This window comes from Antedon bifida, chromosome 9, assembly GCF_963402885.1.
Source record: "Antedon bifida chromosome 9, ecAntBifi1.1, whole genome shotgun sequence".
NCBI lineage: Eukaryota > Metazoa > Echinodermata > Crinoidea > Comatulida > Antedonidae > Antedon > Antedon bifida.
This window is the reverse complement of record NC_136234.1, coordinates 1668195-1691302: the sequence shown is the minus strand read 5'-3', so window position 1 is coordinate 1691302 and position 23108 is coordinate 1668195. Positions and strand designations below refer to the sequence as shown.

Here is a 23108-nt window from a genome sequence, read left to right as displayed (position 1 = left end):
GACGTCGTGGTATCAGGCGATTCAGTGCTGTTTCTAGATTTTCCAGTGTCATGCACTTCATTTCGTTATATAGTAATTCCATCTACGGAGACGATACTTTTACTGCTGACTATACTTACTATAGTATTATTTCAGCCTATGTTTACGATGTTAATTTATTGATGGTATAGTTGATTGCACAGCATATGTTTGTTATTCATAGGCCTGTATTTATATTTTAAATTAAGAATTGAAGAGGAGCATGGTTGGAATGAAACTTTATTGAATATTCTTTGTTATTGTTAATCAAACAGAAAAATAAATAAACCATTTAGTTGGACACAAGCAACATGGCTTTGTCAGTATACAGAGTAAATGCAATAACAAAGCACAATGTTAATCCATGGAGAAAGCATTTCGAAATTGTTAATGCGATTTAAATAAGTTAATAACAAATTGTAAAATCAAGTGGTGAACGTAATATAGGGGGCGGGGGAGAGTCTCATATTGGATCTACCTACGAGTAATTTCAATTGTGCAGCATTTTATAGTTATGTACCTTATTAACTGTCTACCTCCTAGACGGCGATTCTAAAGATAAACAGTTTGGCACACATGGCGTTTCATACATACAAATAATACTTCCAGCAGCTATGTGAATATTAAAAACTGGAACATTCAATTATCTTCTTTCTTTTCAAATTCATACTAAAGTTAAAACTGTTTAAATCATTAAAAACTTTCAATTTATACCCAACCAACAGGTAAAAAAAGACGTGTTGGCAATGCTCAATTTCCGACGACATAACAACATGCATTTACAGTTCTTGAATTTATGCCGGCAAACAAACGTTTTGAGCTTTGATTCTTATACAATTCGCTACTCTTTTCCGCTTACTTTCTTTATCAACGCACATCTTAAAACTTTGTTTTCTGCAACAAGAAACGTAAGTTAATAACGCCCTCTCTGGTTAAAGCGTGGTTCCCACTAGCGACGCAACACAAGGACGTAACGTAACGCAAATGAATTGACCAATCACAAGCGATGGCTTGTTCGCTTGTGATTGCTAACTGTCTATAACTTCGCTTGTCATTGGTTAAAACGCTTGCGTTGCGTTTACGTCCTTGCGTTACGTTCTAATGGGAACCAAGCTTTATAAATTCTTCTCGGCGTCACGTGAGTTTAAGAGTAATTCAAATTCTAATTTTCAAGACTTTTTTGGTGATAATATTTGAAAAGCTTGTGTTTTTTTAAGACTATCACAAGGTGCAACAAATATAGAATTCTTGGTGATACTATGGTCCAGGCACAAATCATGTTTTGAAGCTGATATCCTCTGACTCGCCTATAAGCAAAAAAGAAAAAAAAAATCATAAACTGTGGGAGCCGGACGCAGTTTTTAACTAGAGCCACACTCGACACAAAACGGAGGTCTATAGCCTTTAAGCCAGCAAAATAGTTCCATATTATTATAAAGGATTTCTTTTTATTTATTTGTTTGAAAAAGAAACGTCTGGGGCATCTAAAGAGGATACCCTCCCTCCTGCAATGACGTCAGACGATCACTAGCATTGGCGTAAAATGCTCTCAAATGTACTTGGTATTCATGTTCAAGTGTATTGTTTCGCACAAAGTGGATAGCTATTATGTGACATTAAAATGGCATATTCAACAAAAAAAGTTTTAAGAATTTTTTTCAGGGGGACAATACATCTTTAAACAAAATAAACTTACTGAATCGTATTTCCACGTCACAACGTATTTCCCGGTTGCACCTTTACACTTCACGGCTCGTATTTGTTTATAATTATCATAATATACACAAACATCATTAAACATTAGTGCTCCGTTTTCGGTAATTCTAAACAATTGATTTCCGCCCATTCCATGACAATGACCAATAGCAAACTGACCACCAGTATCCTGGTGACCCATTGTGTCCAAACATTTATCATAAAGTACCGCTCTAACCTGAAATAACAACCATAAATATTTTTAGAATGTATATTATTATATGCTATTTATGACGAGTATCTAATGTTGCGTATATTTTGGCCGAATTGGCTGCCCATAATCAGAAAAATCAAACAATGTGTGTTGTTCTTACCTCACCCCATGCAACGTTCCGCGGTGGCGGCGGAAATCGCTCCATAACGTCATACGCTATTTCCTCCATGAACCATTTAAAACTATGTGGACAATTGTCTTTGCGATATTTAACTTGAGCGCTGATATTTCCGTGTGGCTTACCAATCAATTCAGGTCTAATTGAGTAGAAATAGTCTTTATATTCATCTAACCATACCTCAGCCACTCTCATATAATTCTGAAGAAAACAAATATTATTATAAGAAATAGAAACTGCGAAGTAACTTTGTAATGTTTTGCCCTACTATGACGTCACTACACTCACGGTACATTTGAGAACATTTTGCGAAGGTATGAACGCCAGGCTATTTGATCTGAGGTCGTGGGATCGAGTCCCACCAAGGCAATTATTTGCGTGTTATAAATATAACAAGCACAATTACGTCAGAGTAGAAGCCTAACCAATGAAATACCAGACTATACTCAGAATATACTCAGTATTTCAAAATTAGTTATCTCTATTACTATGTATTAGAGTTTAGGAAAAGAACGCTGGGAGGAGGACTAAGGAGGTCGATTAGTTGTCGTATTGTTGATTATTATGATAATTATAATTATGACAATAATGATATTAATAACGATCTAGAAGATGTATATGTTGAAGAACGATTATGCTAATGATAACGGCGATGATGTTAAAAGGCTGATGGTTATGATTATGATAATAATGATGATTGCAACTCACGTGATGGACTACCGAGACACCTGTACCAAGGTCTTTGTACTCGTATGGAACACCTTTTCGGTAAACGTGACCAACGCGAGAACATGGTAAAAACAACAAGGTTCCCCCACACATCCATATCTGGAAGAAAAATAAAACAATCAGGAAACTTAAACCAAAATAAGTCACACACACTTTAACGCGCGCGTTTAAACAATGATGATTGGATGGTTTGAAAATTGTCTTTTGTGCCTCCTGAATCATATTATTTAGGCTATAATAAGAGAAATACAATCAACTCTCCCAATACCGGACCGGACTGGGCTGGCCTATATGTCTTTTTTCCAGATATTTCGAATGTATGTTAATGGTAAAAATGTGGGACTTTTGGACCTCAAGAAAAAATCACTGATGTTTTTCAGAAAATCCGATAGGGTTAGTGAGAGAGTTTACTGTACTGATCGTATCTGCAACAAAGAGAAAAGCAGTGCCATCTATAAAAATAGTCTCTACTTCTGAAGAAATGACAGCGTGTTGGCCTGCCATACTTGACGACACCAATGCTTCTATCGCAGCAATGCACTGCCTACCTTGAACGATAGTTCGAAGTTCTCAGCTCCCCAAATTTCTAAGCCAGGATCATAAGCACCAATTTGAAAGAAGTAGGATCGATCTATTGCAAACAGTCCGCCGGCCATTACGGGTGAGCTAAGAAGGCAGTTAAAGAAACAAAATGCACTTACTTCAGTTACTAATATATCATTAAACAATGAAGCACACATAATGTAATTAGAGGACCATGGTAGTAAAGGTGATGGTAAATGGTGATATAATCATTCCAACATAATTCTCACTCCTGAGGACGATCAAAGCATATTGATCGAAACGTCGAGAAACTCAACAGTTCTTTTCAGAACTAATATACGTGGTGTACCGCAAACTTTATATCAACATTCCAACATAAGTTTGATAAAACATCTGGTTGGATTAGAACCTGTGCCCTTTTGCAAATAGGACGAGCGCTTCAACCATTAGACCACAGAGACTTTAAATTATGCCACTTACTAGTATGGTTGTGATTTATATTTTCTGCGAGTATTTTCTTTGCTATACTCAACCGGGATACGTTTGTACCAAAACTCCCAGTCGAACGCTCCTCTACAAAGCCCGTCCCCCTGGGGGCCATATACAAATGTATCTGCGTCAACGGAATCCACTGTAGGGCAGACGACAGTCGTCCTGACAAATAACATAATTTAATTTTTATTGTACAATTAGTGACTGGAGTCATTTATATAATAGAATTAAGTAACTATTTTTAGTAAAAAAAATGTGGCAGCTGTTAAAATGAATAGAGGACATTACCTATCAGTATTAGATCATAATTATCGTATTTGTTTTTCTTTTTCTTCTTGGTTTCCATATATATTAGGCAAAAACGAACGCCAACAAAATTTAAATACAGTTTATATGATTATTATTATCAATCAATACATTTAGCATAGGCCAAGTAGGCTTTGTATTAAACGTTTCGCTAGGCCCTTAAGCCTAAGTTTTTCTGTCACTACTAGTCCCCATGAGATTCTTGTCAAGAGTGTCAAAGGTTCGTTAATCTATTCCCTTCCGTTGGACACTCAGGCCGAAGAATGACTACTTAATATCATTAAATAATAAATATCATTTAATACAACGCTTTTAGGTTCGCATAACAGAACATACCGTACGTGTTGTGACTCACGCACTCACATAGTTCCAGACATGGCATACTCTTTAAAAATGTAATATAGTCACGGGCTCAAACATTATCACAACATAGGCCCTATCAATATGCATCGCTTCTAACTAACGGTACGAATTAACACGGTATTTGACACGCGCGTAAAAATGTAAAACATTTTGTTGCAATGCGAAAATTACTATTACCTGTTAAGTGCAACTTCTGCTAGGAGGGGAGGAAGCCAGTTTTTCCCGCATTCGCAGTGTGCATCTAGAAATACGACAACTTCGGCATCTGAATTTTGAGCGCCAATAATTCGCCCTCTTATTAACCCTTCACGTTCTGTCGTGCGTACCAGTTTTATCTTGTTTTCGAACCGAGGTAGTTTAATATATTCTTCTAACTTCGCTTTCAAATGATCTGTAAAAAAATCGATAATAGGTTGGAATGGAAATGTAAGAATACGAAATACTATTAACAGGTCCGTCCATGCATGGAAATGGCTTATATCTTGCTACTTCGATGTTTTATTTTTAGTACGATTGAGAGATTGATTGTCACAGTTTATCATGGTTTCAACCGGGGGTTTTAAGCATGTTCCAGTCATTAGTGAACGTATTCAAGGGGCTCTGATACAACCCTCAGGGGCTTAACACAAAGCCAAATTTAAATTATGATATAGTCTAGACGAAGGGTGGGTGTATGACGTCATAAACGTTCTTAATACATATAATAGTCTTTCTTGCTACTACTCCCATCTCCATTGGCCTAATCAATATCAAGAGTAAAAGCATTTTATCTTCAGTCTCTCGTCATCATATCGATCGTCGTCGTCGTCATCAGTGTAACCCGACCCGGTACTCGTGTGTCTAAGACTATCCCTGGCAACAATTGCTGATTATTTATCATCACAGCTATTCTTTAAATGTATGGTCATCGTTGTTATTGTCACGCTGTCATCTTATCATCATCATCAACTTCAACATCATCACCATCATCAACAACATCATCATCATCAACAACAACATCATCATAATCATCATCATCAACATCATTATCATTATCATCATCACCACCATCATAAACATTATCATCAACATCAACATCAACATCACCATCATCTTCACTTCACCATCACCATCATCATTCATATCATCAACATCACCATCATCTTCCCTTCACCATCACCATCATCATTCATATCATCAACATCACCATCGTCATCATCATCATCATCATCATCATCATCATCATCACCATCATCTTCACTTCACCATCATCATTCATATCATCATCATCATCATCATCACCATCATCTTCACTTTAACATCATCACCACCATCATCTTCACTTCACCATCACCATCACCATTCATATCATCATCATCAACATCATCATTACCATCATCTTCACATCACCATCATCTGTATTTTACCTTTCGTACTAAAATCGTCCACCATAACGACTTGTTGTAGTAAGTGGGCTGGGGAGGCATTAAAAATGCTATGTATTGTGCGCATGAGGGTTGACCAACCCTCATTGTGGAAGACTACTGCAACACTTGCTCTAGGAAGGTTCTCTGGATAATGCCAATACCGACACCTGCGGATCAGAAGAAGAATAATCAAAACCTAAATCATAAGTAATTCAATATAACATCCACACTTTCATCTCCCGATGTAGGTCTTAACTTAATTGTTATTTGATTGAATTATGGGTAATGGGTAGGCCTATTAATATCTCTCAGTCGCTGCTATAGCTGGTTCTAAAACTAACAAGGACGTATAAAGCGTGGTTTCCACTAGAACGCAACGCAGCGACATATCGACGCAAAGTACTGTATTGCGTAATCACAAGTGGGAACCGACAATGCAATAGTGCTGCAAACATCGTAGGTTTGATTTCACACAGGCGGGGGAAAACACAATTATTGGAAGGGCATTTCCTTACGTTGCGTGGGTTGCGTTGCGTCGCTAGTGGGAACCACGCTCTAGAAGCGCAACGTAAAGCCTGGTTCCCACTAGAGGCGCAACATAAGGACGTAACGTAACATAAGTGATCTGACCAATGACAAGCGATGAACTGTCGATCGCTTATCATTGGTCAACTATTGCGTTGCGTCTACGTCCTTGCGCTGCGTATCTAGTGGGAACCAAGCTTTAGTAATTTGACCAATCGAAATGGTTCCAAACTTTTGCGTTGCGCTTACGTTCCAATGTTTTTATCAATTGATAGTTATTACTTATTAGCAGGGGAATAGTTTAAATTAGTTAAATTGAGCTGTGATAAAGGCCAATTTACACAGATGAGCGGTAACGGTAATACGAATATAGAATCTATATATTCCTTATGCTCATTTGCACAAAGCGCGGAGCGGACGGGCGGTGGCGGCTTCCGTTGAGGATCGATGGGCTCCACGTGATAAGATACGCGGTTTTCCGCTTACCGCTCGTCTTGGTGACTTGGCCTTACAACTTATATAGTCTGATTGCGCAGCGAATTCTTCATAATTGTAGAGTAAGTTACGAGTATATCATCCCAACGAGACAACATTATTCTACAAGTTGTGTATAAGACGAATGAATATCAACGGTTTTATGAGTGTCTATAACCAACATAAAAAAAATAATCTCTTCGATATTTTATATTCAAAATATTTAGTGATGAAAGATGATTAAATATATTACGCGAAAGATAATAAGAACCGGATTATGTGATTGAACACAGACATAAGTATGTTTATGTCATGTTAAGATAGTCAATACTCAGGAGAGAATGACGAAGCAGTGACATCACGATACGTGTGCCTTCAAAAGATGACTCAACTGCGAATTTACGATTTATACCAGGGGGTGATATTCCAACCGTCTGTTACCGTCAGGCGTAGAATTTTGTGTCCTCTTCTGAATTTGTCGCTTATAATACCGCCTGAACCGCCTGAACGAGTGTATGTATTCTCAGGGTGGTGGTGGTAGGCCTACATTTGGAGTCGACCGAGTGTTATTTAAAATGAACTGGACTAGATCGCTTGTCATCTGGATGCAGCGCGCTTCCCGGGGCTTCTGAGGCAATGTATCCTCAATGTGGTGGTACATTTGGAATCGACTGAGCGTTAGACTATTTAATATGAACTGGACTAAATGGCTAGTCAACTGGATGCAGAGCACTCCCCTGGGTAGGGAATTTTAACCAATTATTGGAGGAGAGGGTAAATCTTCTGGAACAATACAAGAAAAGACGAGATTAATAATGATATGTAGGCCTACTGTGATATTTGAAAGCGCCAATTGGGATTTGAATCGTCTGCTTGTACAGGCAATTTGATCGTCTGCCGTTGACTAGCAAACATCATTATGATGACTGCGCACGATAAATCTAATTATGAAGTGAGTCGAACATTAATATTCCACTCATTTCCTCGGCATTTTTGTGAACTTACAATTTCTGAGATTATTTATGCAGTCAATTATGTTTTCATATAGGCAGACTTGTTGTATTTGTGCCAACAAAAAAAAACAGACAATAGAAATAAAATACATAGTACTATGTAAAACCTGTTGCACATTTTATCTCACATATTTACGACGTAATTTTGAAAAATCGTAAAAACTTGACAGCTTACCGTTGCCATTTTACAACCGTCGTCGCGTCCATTGAACATGTTAAATTAGAAGTAAATTGATCATGAGCCAAATATTCAATAACAATTCGGATGTGGGTTTGTTGGCTGTTTGTTGGGTGTTAATTAATGGAAGGATAGCGGTAATGGTTAATGCCAGACACACATTTGTCATGCCATTTCAATAGTATTAATGTACAACAATTAGGTCATGTGATAAGTTGCCCTTACCGACATTCCAGACAAAAGCTTGGTTCCCACTAGAGAAACACAACGCAAGGACGATGTAAGCGCAACGTAAGTGATTTGACCAATCCGCCAAGCGCATTATTGGAACTACAACATAAAATAGTGGCGCTGTATCCTCGCGCTTAACATGCTTTCCTTCAATCCGAAGGTCCAGGGTTCACAGTGAGCTACTCTCAGTGCTGTAACCCAAGACTCATATAAAGCCTGTAGTCTAAAGTTTTGTTTTAAGTAGAATAATTTATAATTTATCCATCCTGTAATTGACGAGTTTTTAGCAGTTAAATGTATATAAAATAATATTTAAAGAAAATATATAAATCCATAAAAAAAAGCCTATACTCTTGTATCACGTGTCTGGTCTCGTGTTATATTCGTGCGATACGCGAGGACTCATCAATTAATTTAGTGACAGTATGCCTATACTGTACGTGATTTTGCGGCAATAACTCTGTGACCTACTTATTAAGCTCTGTCTACACTATCAAACTTGATGTGACAAAAACAGTGATGTGACCATATATATGATGTCATATCACTACCATATTTGGCCATATCTGAGCACATCACACTTGTTTGTCTTTACTTACTCAGAATCTCGAATATCTGGAATGGTTCGATCCAACGATATTCGATCACTTATCACCATGTTAAATCCGTAGTTTTTAAATGCTTTTTTGTATTCACTTTCTTCTTTTGGGTTCAACTTTACAGCGACGCCGTATTCGCCGAGTCCGTGTCTTAAAGGCGCGTCTTTTGGCTCGTAATTCCCTAAGACGCCATCTTGAAATACTACTAGTGAAACATGTCTAACTGGCGCTCCTATTGGTTGTTTGATTGATTGTAAATGTGAAAGTGATGCTTCATCTTTTAACTGAAATGAAGAAAAATATACAATTTTTGAGTTATTAAAAATCTCATCCGGGTTCCAAACCGAAAAGAGTCTACTGAGAGTCTCGTTTTTTTTCTATGATTCACCAAGGGAAACATTCAGCAGCTGGATTTGATTTAAAATGAACATATTATCTAATATTATAAACTTTTGTTTTCGAAATACCTTATTTTAATATGATAATAAACTTAGGCCTATGTGTAGAGTATCTTTATTGTAAAATCGAACTCACGGTAAAAGCTAAATTGCATTGATTTTAACATAGTATATATGCGAAATATTGATTTAATAATTGCAGTCAGTCAGCTGATGGTTCACTCAAAATAATGGTCATGCAAATTACGTTCATTGGATATAGTTTCAATTTTAAAGGATCTTTTGACTTTTTAAAGGCGTTGATTGAGGGTTCCCAGCAGTTTAACCTCGGTATTAACAAATAAGTAGGCCTAAATTGCAGTTTTAGTGCTCTAACTTCCTCAGGATGTATACAGTATTACATCAGTTCACTTACCTGTGATAACGACGCAATAGGTGCTTCATTCCTCTTGATCTCATCCACAACAAACGAATTGAATGATGGCCCTAGGCGATGCGCCGAAAGTAGTCCCAGGGAAAACATAAACGAGCCCGACGCTACCAACAGAATCACGATGAAAGAGTATCGTAAAAAACTCCGTTTGTTGCCGTGACTCCCCATGATTCAAATGGTTTCACATAGAGTTTCATTAATGCTTAAGTCCTAAGTGATAAAACATCATTTATAATGACGTCACGTCAAGTTCAGGCAGTTACCGATGTGCATAAGATCAAGTATGAATGTTTAGTAAGCAGATCGAACCAAGGAAGCACTCAGCCACGATACCATTCCTCATCTGTATCACTGCCTCTGTAATGAGAATCAATGCCCATCAAAATAACAACAAAGAGTGCGGCATAATGACATGATCTTCATCGCTGTATACACACAAAATAAAGACAATTATCTTACGTTTTGTTTTAGCAGACAATGCTTGCTGGTACAGCTTGAAGAAGCGGGTATCTCGACATAATGTACTCTTGTGGTTTCTCAAACCTATTAGTCTTATAAATATCCGGAAAAGACCACTAAACGCAATTAAAGTGTCAAGCAATCGGGTTAAAAGATTCCTTCCCGTCCAATCCTGCCCAACAAGTAGCTGCCTACATACAACGGTGGACGTCTAATAAATTGTATTCTCATATTAACTACATTCATTCTTGGCCTTTGATCATAGTCGAACCAATGACGCACATACGGCGTTCTTCGCTGTAAACCTGGATCAGATCGCTTCTATGTATACTACATTAGGTTTTTATAACACATTATTACACCCACAGAAATACATAAATGTCGTAATCAGAATGACTATACGGAACTATAAATCAAACAATCAAACAACCGGTCGCATAAATACTGTCCAAGGCAATCTAACAACATGATGCTGAACTCCGAAGATCAAAAGTATATCTGTGGCTGCGACACGATCAGTTCCACGCCCGCGCGACGCCGCTGAGGTATGTACATAGTACAGTACTGTTGGCATTTGTTTGTCGCAGCCAGACATAAGATCAAAGGACCGTTACGAGTTCCTATCTCGACAAGGCGAGCTCAGTGTCCTGTTTTTAGATTGTCTTGGTCTGATAAGTTGAACGAAGACAGAACGCACTTTTTTCTAGACGAGGCCCACCTTACCTTATAACCCAAACGCACTCCTACTACAGAGTAATACACCTGTTTAAGACATACACTCGACGTTCTATCGGCTTTAAGGCTTTTAATCACGGAATATAGTGTATTTGCAGAATACATAAATAATTTATTACACCAATCTACGCAATACAAGCAATTGAAATTTGATTTGAGTTTCATAGTCTGCAGGGAATACGGTATTGAATTATAATTGCGAGCGCGCGGCTTGTAATACAGTTTGGTTTATATAGGAAATGATTATTTTATGCAAGGTTTTTGAAACAGCAGTTTCCTGTTATACATAGAGACAAAAATGTTTCCTCGTGTTGGAAGGAGTAGGGCGAGGGGAGGGAGGGGGAGAGACAACTCACAGAACGAAATTGCTGTATAGTTTTGGCGTCGAAAAGGGAGGAATGTGGGTCTTGTCAACCGCCCCCATCCAACATGACCTAACTAGTGCATTCCGTAAAAACAGTGATTGTAGTATGCCTAGGCCCTACTATATATCAAATATTGTTACGTTAAACATACAACAAAACGCATTCAAAGACGACGCCCCCTGCAACAACAAATAGTAGCCTAACTTACGCAACTTATTGAAACGCACATGAGAGAGGAACTTGGTCAAGGAATATCGCCCTATCTATCTATTTAGAGCAATGTATAGCCAAGGGCAACAGGAAACCGACTACCGTACTTTACCAATAATATCAGCGTCATCCATCTGTAATATTGTCTAATAAAAGAAAACAATTATTGACATGACACAATAGTAACACTATAACATAGACAACAACAGACAACAATAAGTCGAAATCCGAAATGACGTAAACACTAAAAAGCCAATACATTATACAAAACACTAAACACGAAGAAAGCCAATATGCAACAATAGGAAAGTGCAATAAGTCGAAATCCGAATGAATTGATTATTATATGTTTATGCAAAGTCTGATCACAATGGCTTAGAAAGAGGTATAGCCGGAAGCTTTGTTCGAAAATAAAAATATGGTATATTATAATGTACTAAATTCAAGCTATTTATAGGCACCAAAATAAAAGTAACTATAGTATTGTTTAAGGCTGAGTAAATAAAATGTCAGAACTTTATATTTTTCTATTTTCGATTTTTCGTAATGTTTACTATCACTCGATACTTGGGCAGTGGGATTAAGGATAGGCAACTCTGATCTAATCTCTTCCTAAACTTTAAATAGTGCGGACTGTTATTCACAGAGCGGATACCAAATAGTAGGCAGGGAATTCCAGAAAGTATAATATTAAACAATTCTTCTAGAAGAATTATTTACACCAGTTCCCCAGCACTTAGTTAGGCCCAAACTTCATAAATTGGTAGGTAGAGTGCAAGCATATTATATGCCTACTACACACAATTAGCAGAAAGTGATAGTCTATTTAACAAAAATAATAATAGCAACACATACATTGCACCAATTTAACGTATTGATAGCAGCAAGATTGGAATATATGTGCCAATGTTCTCAACCTGTTTAGCCTACAAAATAGTAGTGGGGGGGGGGGGGGAGAGAAACGTTGGGGTCAGAAATACACAAATGTATTCTCCCTTTGAAACCTACTTCTACAATGTTTTCATCTATTAAAACTTGGTTCCCCAATAGGACGTAAGAAACATAAGCAATTGACGAATCAAAGGCGAAAGTTCGAATAATCCAACGCTTTTGATTGGTCAGTTCGCTTACGAACTTGAAATTCAGGCAACCACGGGTGGTATTTCTTTACAAACCGGAACTTTTAAGAAGATTGCGCTGCTGGATACAATATTGAGACGATCCCTAAAATATTTCAATTATGTTTTAGCACTGCGCATGGTCCACCAGACAGTGGTCTTGTGACGTGACTGAGGAGATCGTGCAGACAAAGAACTGCTGTATATAGGCACAACTTTATATATTCGTAGGATTATCGTTCCAAATACGGTAACAAATGATACGTAAATTAGTGCGAATCAGCTAAATCGTTGTCAACATTGTATTGTATACTGCAGTAATTGTATAGATTGTATTCAATTACTGTAGTATCACGGCTAGGCTTGACCTCTAGGCCTACTCTAAGGTAGGCTAAAACATCTTGATTTTCAGTGTATATATGACTAGGTTTTAAATGACTACAAGGGACAATTTATTTAACTATGTCATCTCTGAACTACCCTCCTCAAGTTTGGTTGCCATGTCCTGACGTATAACGTGTAACGCAAAATACTCTAAATATCGCACCCGAGAAGTTGATTCATTTGCTGTGTGTGGCGTGATGCTTACGTCATCGGTTCATGCAAATATAGGAATAAAGATTGTTCTTTCGGCACGTTGTGTCGATACGTTGCGTCTCTATTATATGTCTTTACGTTGCGTACTAGTGGGAACCAATTTAATTTTTATTATTATTTCCCTATCATATCCCTTTGTCTCTTGCGTAGTGTATGTACCGTCTGTAACCCCTGTTTGTCTCTGTCTATGAACATTGATCCAAATTTTTTTATATAACTTTTTTCCTGGTGGAACCTGTCGTAAAGCTCTTTGAGCTTATTTGTGTTTTCTCCAGATACAATGCATTTATATTAACTTGATTCATATTTTGTCAACATATTTTGAAATTTGCTTTGTATAAATAAAATGAATGAATGAATGAATGAATGAATATCTATTTTTTTTATTATTAAAATAATTCACAAAAAAATATTATATTGTGAATTATCATAGGCCTATATAATTATCATAAACAAAAATAAGAGATAAACACATGATGCCGCGGCGTGTGTGTGTTATAAAAAAGTGGGAAATTCCGGGATGCGCTGTACCTTGTTTGACGTTTGGCCGTTGAATCAGCGCTATTTTAAACACTCGAAACGAACGGTTAGGGTGCATTGGTGCCCAGAGGTCCATATATATATATACTTTCTCTCACACCCCTTACCACAAAATCCTGCCCTGCCCACGGCCTAAATACAATATGTTAGCGCTCTCAGTTCGAGGGAAAATGGCAAAATCAGCGCTGTGGTCATGTTACAAGAGTAGGAAACATTTTTCCCCTAACTGCTCTCCTCTCCGAAGAAGAACTTGGATCCGGTCGTCACAATCTCTATCACATTCAAAATTTCTAACGAAAGCGCCTCAACATTCATTCTTCATAATATGGGATAATTACGACCTTTCTTAAGCTCTGTCTACACTATCAAACTATTTTGACAAAAAAGTGTGATGTGTTCAAATAATGGTAGTGATATGCTCAAATATGTTAGTGATATGACATCATCATGTCCATATAGGCGCGCCTATGGGCACATCACATTTTTTTGTCACATACAGTTTGATAAGTGTAGACTGAGCTTTCTGGAGATACAAAAACCCCCTTTTTTTAAATGACACTACAGTATACCGCATGTAAAACCAGAAAATTAAACCCAAACTTCACTAGTTAGGAGACAATGTGTGCCTATACAGAAAGCGTTAGCCTAATTAATAGTGACACACATACACATCAGTAGCATCGATATTGTAAGATTGGATTCACATGTGTCGATATTCTCACGGGCCTGTTTAACCCACTAGTGGTAAACCAGGGTTAAAAGTTGGCATCAGAAATACGTAAATGCATGCCCCCTTTGAAACCTACCTTTGAACAAGTTAACTGTTTAATTCTTAATTCCTCTGTTGATAGTTTATCATTAGGCTGAGATTATTAGTTAGTATTAGTACAAAGTTCAGAACAGTCTAACAGATAATCACTGCACGGTTCCGAAAGACACTGCGCACGCGTATAAAACGAAGATCAATATCGTACGGTAGTGTGTACACGTTGAATAGTGTGGTAACTCAAATCGCCATATAAATCGATTTTTTTTAATTGACCATACTGATTAGATGATTAAATAAACATTAAAATATATTTTAGGCCATATTCTCAATTAGAAAGTTAGCATATTGCCTCTTTTACAGCGATAAAATGTATATATTTTCTGCGCATGTAAAATTAAACCGGTAGAGGTTCTTTTCGTGCTTGAAAAGAACATGTAGACGTACCTACGTTTGAAACCAAGGCAATCTAACGGGGTGCTGAGCTCTGGACCGGAGATCAAAGGGTTTATCTGTGGCTGCGACACGTACAGTTCCACCCTAACAGACATCGCGCGCCGCGGATAAGTGTATGGTACATGAGTACAGTACTGTTGGTAAATTTGTCGCAGCCAGACATAGGATAAAAGACTGTTACCGAGTTCCTATCATAACAAGGCGAGATCAGTGTCCTGTTGAAACATGCACACAGAAATAAACCCCTGCAGAAAATAGGGAAATGTCGGATCAATCATGTGATGGCGGTATACCTATATACATATAAATATGGATGAATAATATGTATTACACCGACGATATTTATTCATAAATAAACAGACAACTATATTATAAAAAACTCGTGATATTGTATCCGTATTCGATTCTGTCATGATTGTGAGATTTTAATTTCGATATAGGCGCCCTGCTTTTTAGAAAACGCCTTATGAATTAATCCGATCCTTTGCTTATACATTAGCGAAATCCATCATAAGCATTTTTAAAATAGAAATTTAATAGCACAAATGCATGTAACATGTTGTACAACTAATAATGAGAATGACATCACTTTCAATATACTGTAATCCGTTACCTTATAAAACCAAAGAGAAAATAAACGAACAGAAACTCGTTATTGACACCCACTGCGAATCACATGGTAAATAATAGCAAAAACCATGTGAATATAAATATGATAAAACGGATTTATTTTAACATTCAGTATCAATCAACGTCAAGAGTTGAAGTCATCGGTACGAGAAACCTGTTCACACGACGACAGAAGACGACATACGAAGATAACATACAGTCGTGCAAAATACGAAGAGGAACCAAATTCGGACGATAATCTGGAAACACCAAGGTAAAATTAATTTCCAATAAAATAATAATAAATAATTTCTTTTTAAATTATGTATTTTGAATTATTTGGCATATTAAAAATGACAACGATGTTTTTTTACGATTTCGCTCTGATGTTATACCTTCATGGTTGGTTATGTAACTTTGTATGTAGGTCTAACAAAGGCCCGTATGTAGCATTAACAATAAATAGGGAGAACATGAACAACACACGTGCTCTGATAAATAACCCACAATCTGGCCTTCTGATTGGCTGCTGAAACGTCACAATTATTTGATAATGGGTACAATGAGGTCGGCAAAAAATGGAGATACAAGATTTTGAAGAAGCGACGATATAGTCTGTCTAGTCATATGGGTTATTTTTACCCCTAACAAATACTCTATAAATCTTATCAGTGCAAGCCTAGAGTGAGTATAAACATTCGCAAAAATGCAAACTGATGTCATCTACTAGTTAACTTGGCTAGCCATATATTTTTAACATGCCAACCGATTGGGATCCGGGGATTTCCCTTTTCATGGATCATCTTCTTTCGATCGATGTTTGGCCTCCTTGCCATGACAAACACACGTTATCATCAATCGCTTGCGTATAATTAGATAGAGGTTAGGATGTTTTTATTTTCTAATGATTTATTTTCATACGGTTGTCGCTTGTTTCTTTCTACAAATTAAACAAGTGTATACTGGGATTTACTAGTGGAAAAAAAAACGTAATCAAACTGTATTTTAGTGATGTGCTGCTCATTATATACCCCGCAAGTAAAACATAGTTTTACAGGATACAGTAAAAATAACATGATTGGTCAGATGTTTTGCCCTACTCTGACGTAATTTGTTCATACTTAAGTACATTGAGAATACTTGCGAAAAAATACGCAAGTAATTCTCGGGTGGGACCCGAACCCACGACCTCCAGATCACTAGCCTGGCGTTCATACCTCTAGACCACCGAGCTTGCGCTGATGGCTACACGCGTGCTTGTAAAATGTTGTTTTTCCCCAGTAATTATTTGGTAATTTTTGTATACACGAGGCTGGATTTTTAAGGTTTATTATAAAAAGTTCGACTTTTTGTAGTTTTGGTGTAGAGAAGGCGATGGCGGCAATCGGATACGGGCCTGAATTGTTCATTCAAAAACATATTTATTAGATAAATAAATTGTTTTATTGGTATTACATTACAATTATTTTCTCTCTTTCTATTTTTATTTTATTTATTTTTATTATTATTTTCTCTCTTAATAGATACCAACAACCAAGGAATGATGGATGTACAAAATGTCAAAATCATTGCGTTGTTTGTGCTTCTCTTTGTGTGCTTAGTATGTGGTCTACTACCGTTGCTATGTCTTAAAAGACGCACTCACAGACAAACTACAATACTCAACTTCTGTAACTGCTTCGCCGCAGGAGTATTTTTGGGGACATTCTTACTTCATCTTTTCCCCGAATCGCAGGAAGAAATCAAAGAAGCATTTGATAGCGATTTTAAGATATGCGAGGTGATTGTCGCGGCTGGTTTTTTCTTGATATTACTCATCGAGTGTATAGCTATTCAGTGTCATGGAGAAACGAATGCGCAACGTAACGACGAAAGGCGTCCAATACTTAGCGAACAAGCCTCTAATCACGAAACGAGTTATGATGACGCGGAAGTCCATGATCATGGCAACATCTTCGAGAGCTCATCTACTCTACGATCGTTAATATTTCTTCTCGCGCTTAGTGTACATTCACTTTTTGAAGGTTTCGCTGTTGGTATACAGGAAACGGTATCGGAAACTCTGCAACTATTACTGGCAATCGGAATTCATAAATGTGTGTTAGCGTTCAGTTTTTCTACTAACCTAGCACAACAATACAACATGAGTATGCTAATGAAGGTATTGTTTTTAGTGATATTTAGCATATCCTCCCCGATTGGTGTCGCGATCGCTATTGCAATATCTGCGAACGACTCGAATCATGCTCTTAACGGCATTTTACAGAGTCTGGCATCTGGAACCTTTCTCTACATTATATTTATAGAAATAGTTCCGACGTTGCAATTACATAAGCATCGCGGGACATTAAAAGCATTGGTTATGATGGTTGGGTTTTGTGTTATGATAGGACTGCAGTTTGTTGGTGAGGAGGGCCATCATCATTAGTCATCTAATATGCTATCCAACCAATCTTCCAAATTACCTTCATCTTCATTTTTCTTTGAATTCACAATTTCTACAAAATGAAAGTTAAGGTTTTATAAATATGACGAAACAACAGAATGATGAATAGTTCCATCAACCACCATAACGCATCAAATGTACTATCAATTTGGCTTTAATTTGTATTCTCATTCAAAGATATTTCAAAAATATTATACAGCAAGTAAAAACAAATACGCAATTTCATTAATAATGATTATAATACTTAATTTTTTTTAAATGTATGTAAATAACAAATATTTTTATCAACTGTTATGATTTTGTATAAGATGAAATAAAACATTTTATTTGAAAATATGTATATCTTTACCAGTTTTCTTTGGTTTTGATAATATACTTTCTTCCTCTTTTTCTTTATTTACTGTAAAAACAGAAGTATTATTAAAGCATCAACTGTAGATAGCCAAAAAAACAGTACAAATAAGATTTGTTTAGTGTTTTGGCACACATGGCGTGTCATATCTATACTTACTGGATCTGGCTACCAAAAAAATTGAAACGTGTGTGGCATTCATAACTTATTTAAAGAGTTGAGGCAAGTCTAAAATCAAGTATGTTAATTTATTATTACAATAATGGATGACATAAAAAACTACTTAATTTGTCAACATTAAGAAGCGATACTTACATTCAGTTTCAGGTTCCTGGTTATTTTCATTCTGATGACGTGTTGTATTTATTGGGTTGTCTAGGCCTAATAGAAAATCAAGTTCATCGTCATTATCTTCTTCCTCTTTCTTTTGTTGTACTTTAGGCTTTGATATTGCCTTATTTGTACATTTAACTGGATTTTTCCAATTTATTCCAGTTTTATCCGGTTCAGCAATCATACTGACTACATTTTTCTCACTTATTCCAGTTCTATCTGGTTCTGACTGGTTTATTGTAGATTTGATAACTGATTGTTTTTTATTATATATTTCAGATTTATGTAAAGAAAAATCAAATGTCTCTTTTGATGCATCAACATTAAATATAACATCTGGTTTTCTTTTTTTCTCAACTTGATTGGGAACATTTGTTTCAAGACAGGGATCTGTTTTAATTTCTTTTTCCCTTGAATTTTGAATACCCAAATCCTTTTCATAAATCTACAATTAAAGAAAGATATAGATAATGTAAAAGTATAGATAATGTAAAACATAATAGGGAGAATAAATGATGATTGGGCAAATAAATACATGCAGTAGATCAACATTCAAATCGAAATGTATTTCCCACTACAATGTTGCATACATTTGTTGTCTATAATAATATCCTGGATTTATATAGCGCCTAATGTTGTGAAACCTCTAAGCGCTGAACATTATTACCCCAGTCATTTTTTTTTATCAAACACCTATGAAAACATACTCCCATAATAAAGCTAGTAATCAGCGCAAAGTTGTGTTTTGATCTAACCGGTTTCCCATTTATATATTGTCTAAGTAAATTTAAACACTTACAGTGAATACCTCTTCATCAATATTCAGTCTTTGTGAGATTGGAAGACACTGAAGCTGAGTGACCAATGACTGGACATTTAGACAAAGAAAGTCTGAATTATCCTGTAAAAAATGAGATAAATGTTATTATCATATGCATACTTGCCCTCCAATGAAATTTACTATATATAAAAGTAATAACACAATGTTCAATTCTGATCATGTATAGTGTGTTATAGATCTATGACAATCCTGATGCAAAACATTATATTAATTATTATACTTTAGTACCATATTTATTGATATGATTATAATAAGAAACTGGTATAAAGCGCTATTTACTGATGTCGTTAGAAGACCAATAAAAAGGTGAGATTTTAGAAGTGACTTGAATTACTTAAGGAAGTTACATTGATGGAGATGAAGTGGAAGCTGGTTCCAAACCGATGGTGCTTGTGCCAAAAACTCTGAAGATTTAAGGTATATTTTTGGAGTACAGTAGATAAATCAAGAGGGTCCATTTCAGAGCGAAATGTTACTTGCCATAAAATAACAAATAATAAATGCCCTTACTTCCTGATAAACATCATCTTGCCAGTATTGTTCATCTTTGAAACGAAACTGTGATGATGAATCTTCTACAGAAAATGAAACAAAAAAAGTATTTAAGTAGCTGCTTTTAAATTTAAAGTTTAAAATCATATCAAGCCATATTAGCCTAAAGCTCTGTTTACACTATCAAACTTTATGTGACAAAAAAAATGTGATGTGCCCATATATGGTAATGTCATCACTACCATATTATCTGGTTATATCACTACCATATTTGGGCACATAAAACTTTTTTTACAGTGGAGAACTTCGGACCTCTGCAATAGATCTTTCTTATTTACTTTAAAGCTCTGTCTACACTATCAAACTTTATGTGACAAAAAATGTGATGTGCCCATATATGGTGATGTCATCACTACAGTTACCATATTATTTGGGTATATCACTACCATACAGTATATGGGCACATCACACTTTTTTTGTCGAACTAGTTTGTAGACTTTTACAGTGGAGAACTTGGGACCTCTGCAATAGATCTTTCTTATTTACTTTTAAGCTCTGTCTACACTATCAAACTTTATGTGACAAAACAAATGTGATGTGCCCATATATGGACATGATGATGCTCTTACTAGCACCTGATTAACACCATCTTGTTATTGTTGTTCACTCACCTTCTTTAGCAAGTAGGACATTAAAATCAGCACCTCTCATTTCTACTTGGTCATCATCTTCTTCTATGTCACCATATCGGTTCCAGTTGCTCTCAATTTTACGCCTTGAAAAAGACTTTCTTTCCTGTAATATATTTAGGAAATACTGTAATTACCCTAGCTAGAGGCAAGTAGTACCCCTTGCTTGTAGTATAGTAGTATTAATAGTACATAATCTAATAACATTCTTCATTCATTCATTTATGAGGCCTAGATAGCAGTATTTGATTTAGATAGTAGTAAAAAAAAAGCAAAAAGATTCGAATCAAATCCCTTTCCTACAAAACATTTATTTTTGCCAAGTTTATTAATACTGTATTAAACATTAAATAATATAATTTTATAAAGATAATAGCAATTGATATTTGTGCATTATTCTCCGAGGCTAGGCCTGGCAGACATACCCCTGACTCAGATTTCAATCCTTCGCTACTGCTGCTGCTCGTGGAAGCGGACTGGTGGTGAGGCGAGTGACTATCATCACCGTAAGGCCTACGAATATTATTACTGTTATCAGGTTTCTGGTTGCTACTTTTGCTACCACTTTTTCCATCATCGTTTACAGACTTTTTCTTCGAACCACTAGACTGCCCCTGTCCACCTTTTCCGTGCTTATTTTTCTGGTGCTTCCTAATTTTTTGGTGTTTTTCAGGTCTCATGTTTTCGTATCGATCGAGTGTAAATATGAATTCCGCCCTCTAACGGTTACAAAATTATCCAACTAATTTAAATATGTATGAGCCGAATGTACAAAATATGATTATGAAATATAATAAATTATACATAATTAAATTATCTAGCCCTATAAACTACCATTATTTACTAATATATCTTATATATATTTGATTATACTTATATATTAATACGACTTCTGCGAATATGACATTATTATTGAATATGACACACATTTACAACGAAAAATAGTTAGTATATCACCATACAAATTGGCACTGAAAATTTAAGATCATACTTTTAGGGATCATTTCTATAGTTTGTTTCACGGAGAAACGAATAAAGTTGATCAAATCGCAAACCCACGAGGACGAGTGTAAGTATTCTCTTCTGAGCGCGAAGCGGGGCTTGAGAATTCCATCTGGAATGACCTTGCTCATTGATGACCGTTCCTCCAAGACTTCGGTCTTGGATGGAGGGAGAGAATACAATCTGAGTGGTTGCGACACCCCTTTTTAAAAAAAAAATATTAGAACAGTTAGCAGATACCTATTACATTGTTTGGAATTACTTATGAGTAAACCTACGAAGTTAAAAACATTCACACATTCAGCAAATGTCAATTTGTTTTACCTGAGGTGTTTTTCTTATATATTATTTTCAATTGATATAAAACATGAACCAATAAAACAACGTGATGAATAAAAATCACAAAACGAGGACGAAATTTGATTTATTCAATTCCAAACTTTCGCCCTCTATTTTGTATACAGCTGTTAATCTCATCGTATACAGTACGTCCTAAACTGGCGACTGATTTAATTATTCATACATTTATGAAATCTAAAGTTGTTTTAAAAACACTAAAGTTAAAAAGACTAAACTGTGATTCAGTCACACCATTATTTTATTCTTTTAATTTTACAACTTTTTATGAACTAATAAAGAAACCAAACGCGTGTGTCATGTCCTCGTATTTATGACACCATTAAGATTATTTGATAATGTATGCTAAAAACACTGGATAGTTCAGGTTTAACTTAAGATCATACTTTTAGGGATCATTTCTATAGTTTGTTTCACGGAGAAACGAATAAAGTTGATCAAATCGCAAACCCACGAGGACGAGTGTAAGTATTCTCTTCTGAGCGCGAAGCGGGGCTTGAGAATTCCATCTGGAATGACCTTGCTCATTGATGACCGTTCCTCCAAGACTTCGGTCTTGGATGGAGAGGGAGAGAATGCAATCTGAGTGGTCGATTGTTGAAAGCAAAGAAAAGAAAATTACTTCACAACAACATAGCGCGTAAATACGCAACGTTTACATACATACGCGTAGGCCATTTTCGTGCGTGACGCGTTCTAAAACATAGCAACTGTATTACTCTAGAAACGAAACAAACCAATTCATTTGCTTCTCTCACACACACATGAGAACAGAACTGTATGTAGTGGACCAAACTTAAGGTAAATGTAACAAGAAACTGAAATGTTATGAGACTAACATTTTAAATAGGAACGGTAATTAAACGGTTGTGCGATCCAGTCGCATCACATTACTTGCACCCATGTCCTCTCTCATTTTGCAAAGACCTCTGAGCTGCTGGCATTT

The 23108-nt window shown here is 36.2% G+C and overlaps 2 protein-coding genes and 2 non-coding genes across 6 annotated transcripts; 2 read left to right on the top strand and 2 right to left on the bottom strand.

The window, feature by feature from the left end:
• Positions 1-240: 240 nt before the first annotated feature.
• LOC144851875 (N-acetylgalactosaminyltransferase 7-like) lies at positions 241-11674 on the bottom strand. Of its 3 annotated transcripts, XM_078709526.1 has the most exons (12): positions 11563-11674; positions 10255-10584; positions 9778-10152; positions 8965-9248; positions 5945-6111; positions 4716-4929; positions 3858-4031; positions 3383-3500; positions 2814-2933; positions 2088-2306; positions 1715-1951; positions 241-1325 (listed from the first exon to the last, which is right to left on the bottom strand). In XM_078709526.1, the coding sequence occupies exons 3-12, from the start codon at positions 9961-9963 to the stop codon at positions 1188-1190; spliced, it is 1857 nt and encodes a 618-aa protein (XP_078565652.1). In that variant the 5' UTR covers positions 9964-10152; positions 10255-10584; positions 11563-11674; the 3' UTR covers positions 241-1187. The 3 variants fall into 3 exon arrangements, with proteins under 3 accessions (XP_078565652.1, XP_078565653.1, XP_078565651.1); XM_078709527.1 differs by lacking the exon at positions 10255-10584 and having other exon boundaries at positions 9778-10150; positions 11559-11590; XM_078709525.1 differs by lacking the exon at positions 11563-11674 and having other exon boundaries at positions 10255-10796.
• A 4380-nt stretch (positions 11675-16054) lies between these two features.
• On the bottom strand, positions 16055-21495 carry LOC144851632 (uncharacterized). The gene is made up of 7 exons (XM_078709195.1): positions 21229-21495; positions 20786-20909; positions 20133-20197; positions 19581-19682; positions 18764-19226; positions 18446-18496; positions 16055-18148 (listed from the first exon to the last, which is right to left on the bottom strand). The coding sequence occupies exons 1-7, from the start codon at positions 21481-21483 to the stop codon at positions 18075-18077; spliced, it is 1134 nt and encodes a 377-aa protein (XP_078565321.1). The 5' UTR covers positions 21484-21495; the 3' UTR covers positions 16055-18074.
• A 289-nt stretch (positions 21496-21784) lies between these two features.
• On the top strand, positions 21785-21997 carry LOC144853040 (small nucleolar RNA U3). The gene has a single exon (XR_013614360.1). It is a non-coding gene; the product is annotated as a small nucleolar RNA U3 (small nucleolar RNA).
• Positions 21998-22538: 541 nt separating this feature from the next.
• Positions 22539-22753, top strand: LOC144853047 (small nucleolar RNA U3). The gene has a single exon (XR_013614365.1). It is a non-coding gene; the product is annotated as a small nucleolar RNA U3 (small nucleolar RNA).
• Positions 22754-23108: the final 355 nt, after the last annotated feature.

What these genes read in the sequence shown, in the direction of transcription:
- LOC144851875 (XM_078709526.1), bottom strand. Translation starts at nt 9,963, where the DNA reads ATGGGGAGTCACGGCAACAAACGGAGTTTTTTACGATACTCTTTCATC. An exon ending in CCAGATATTCGAGATTCTGA is followed by an intron (nt 6,112 to 8,964) that starts GTAAGTAAAGAC and finishes TCTGATCCGCAG; the next exon opens with GTGTCGGTATTGGCATTATC. An exon ending in GCAGAAGTTGCACTTAACAG is followed by an intron (nt 4,032 to 4,715) that starts GTAATAGTAATT and finishes GTTATTTGTCAG; the next exon opens with GACGACTGTCGTCTGCCCTA.
- LOC144851632 (XM_078709195.1), bottom strand. Translation starts at nt 21,483, where the DNA reads ATGAGACCTGAAAAACACCAAAAAATTAGGAAGCACCAGAAAAATAAG. An exon ending in TGTCCTACTTGCTAAAGAAG is followed by an intron (nt 20,198 to 20,785) that starts GTGAGTGAACAA and finishes CATTTTCTGTAG; the next exon opens with AAGATTCATCATCACAGTTT. An exon ending in ATCAAAACCAAAGAAAACTG is followed by an intron (nt 18,149 to 18,445) that starts GTAAAGATATAC and finishes TTCATTTTGTAG; the next exon opens with AAATTGTGAATTCAAAGAAA.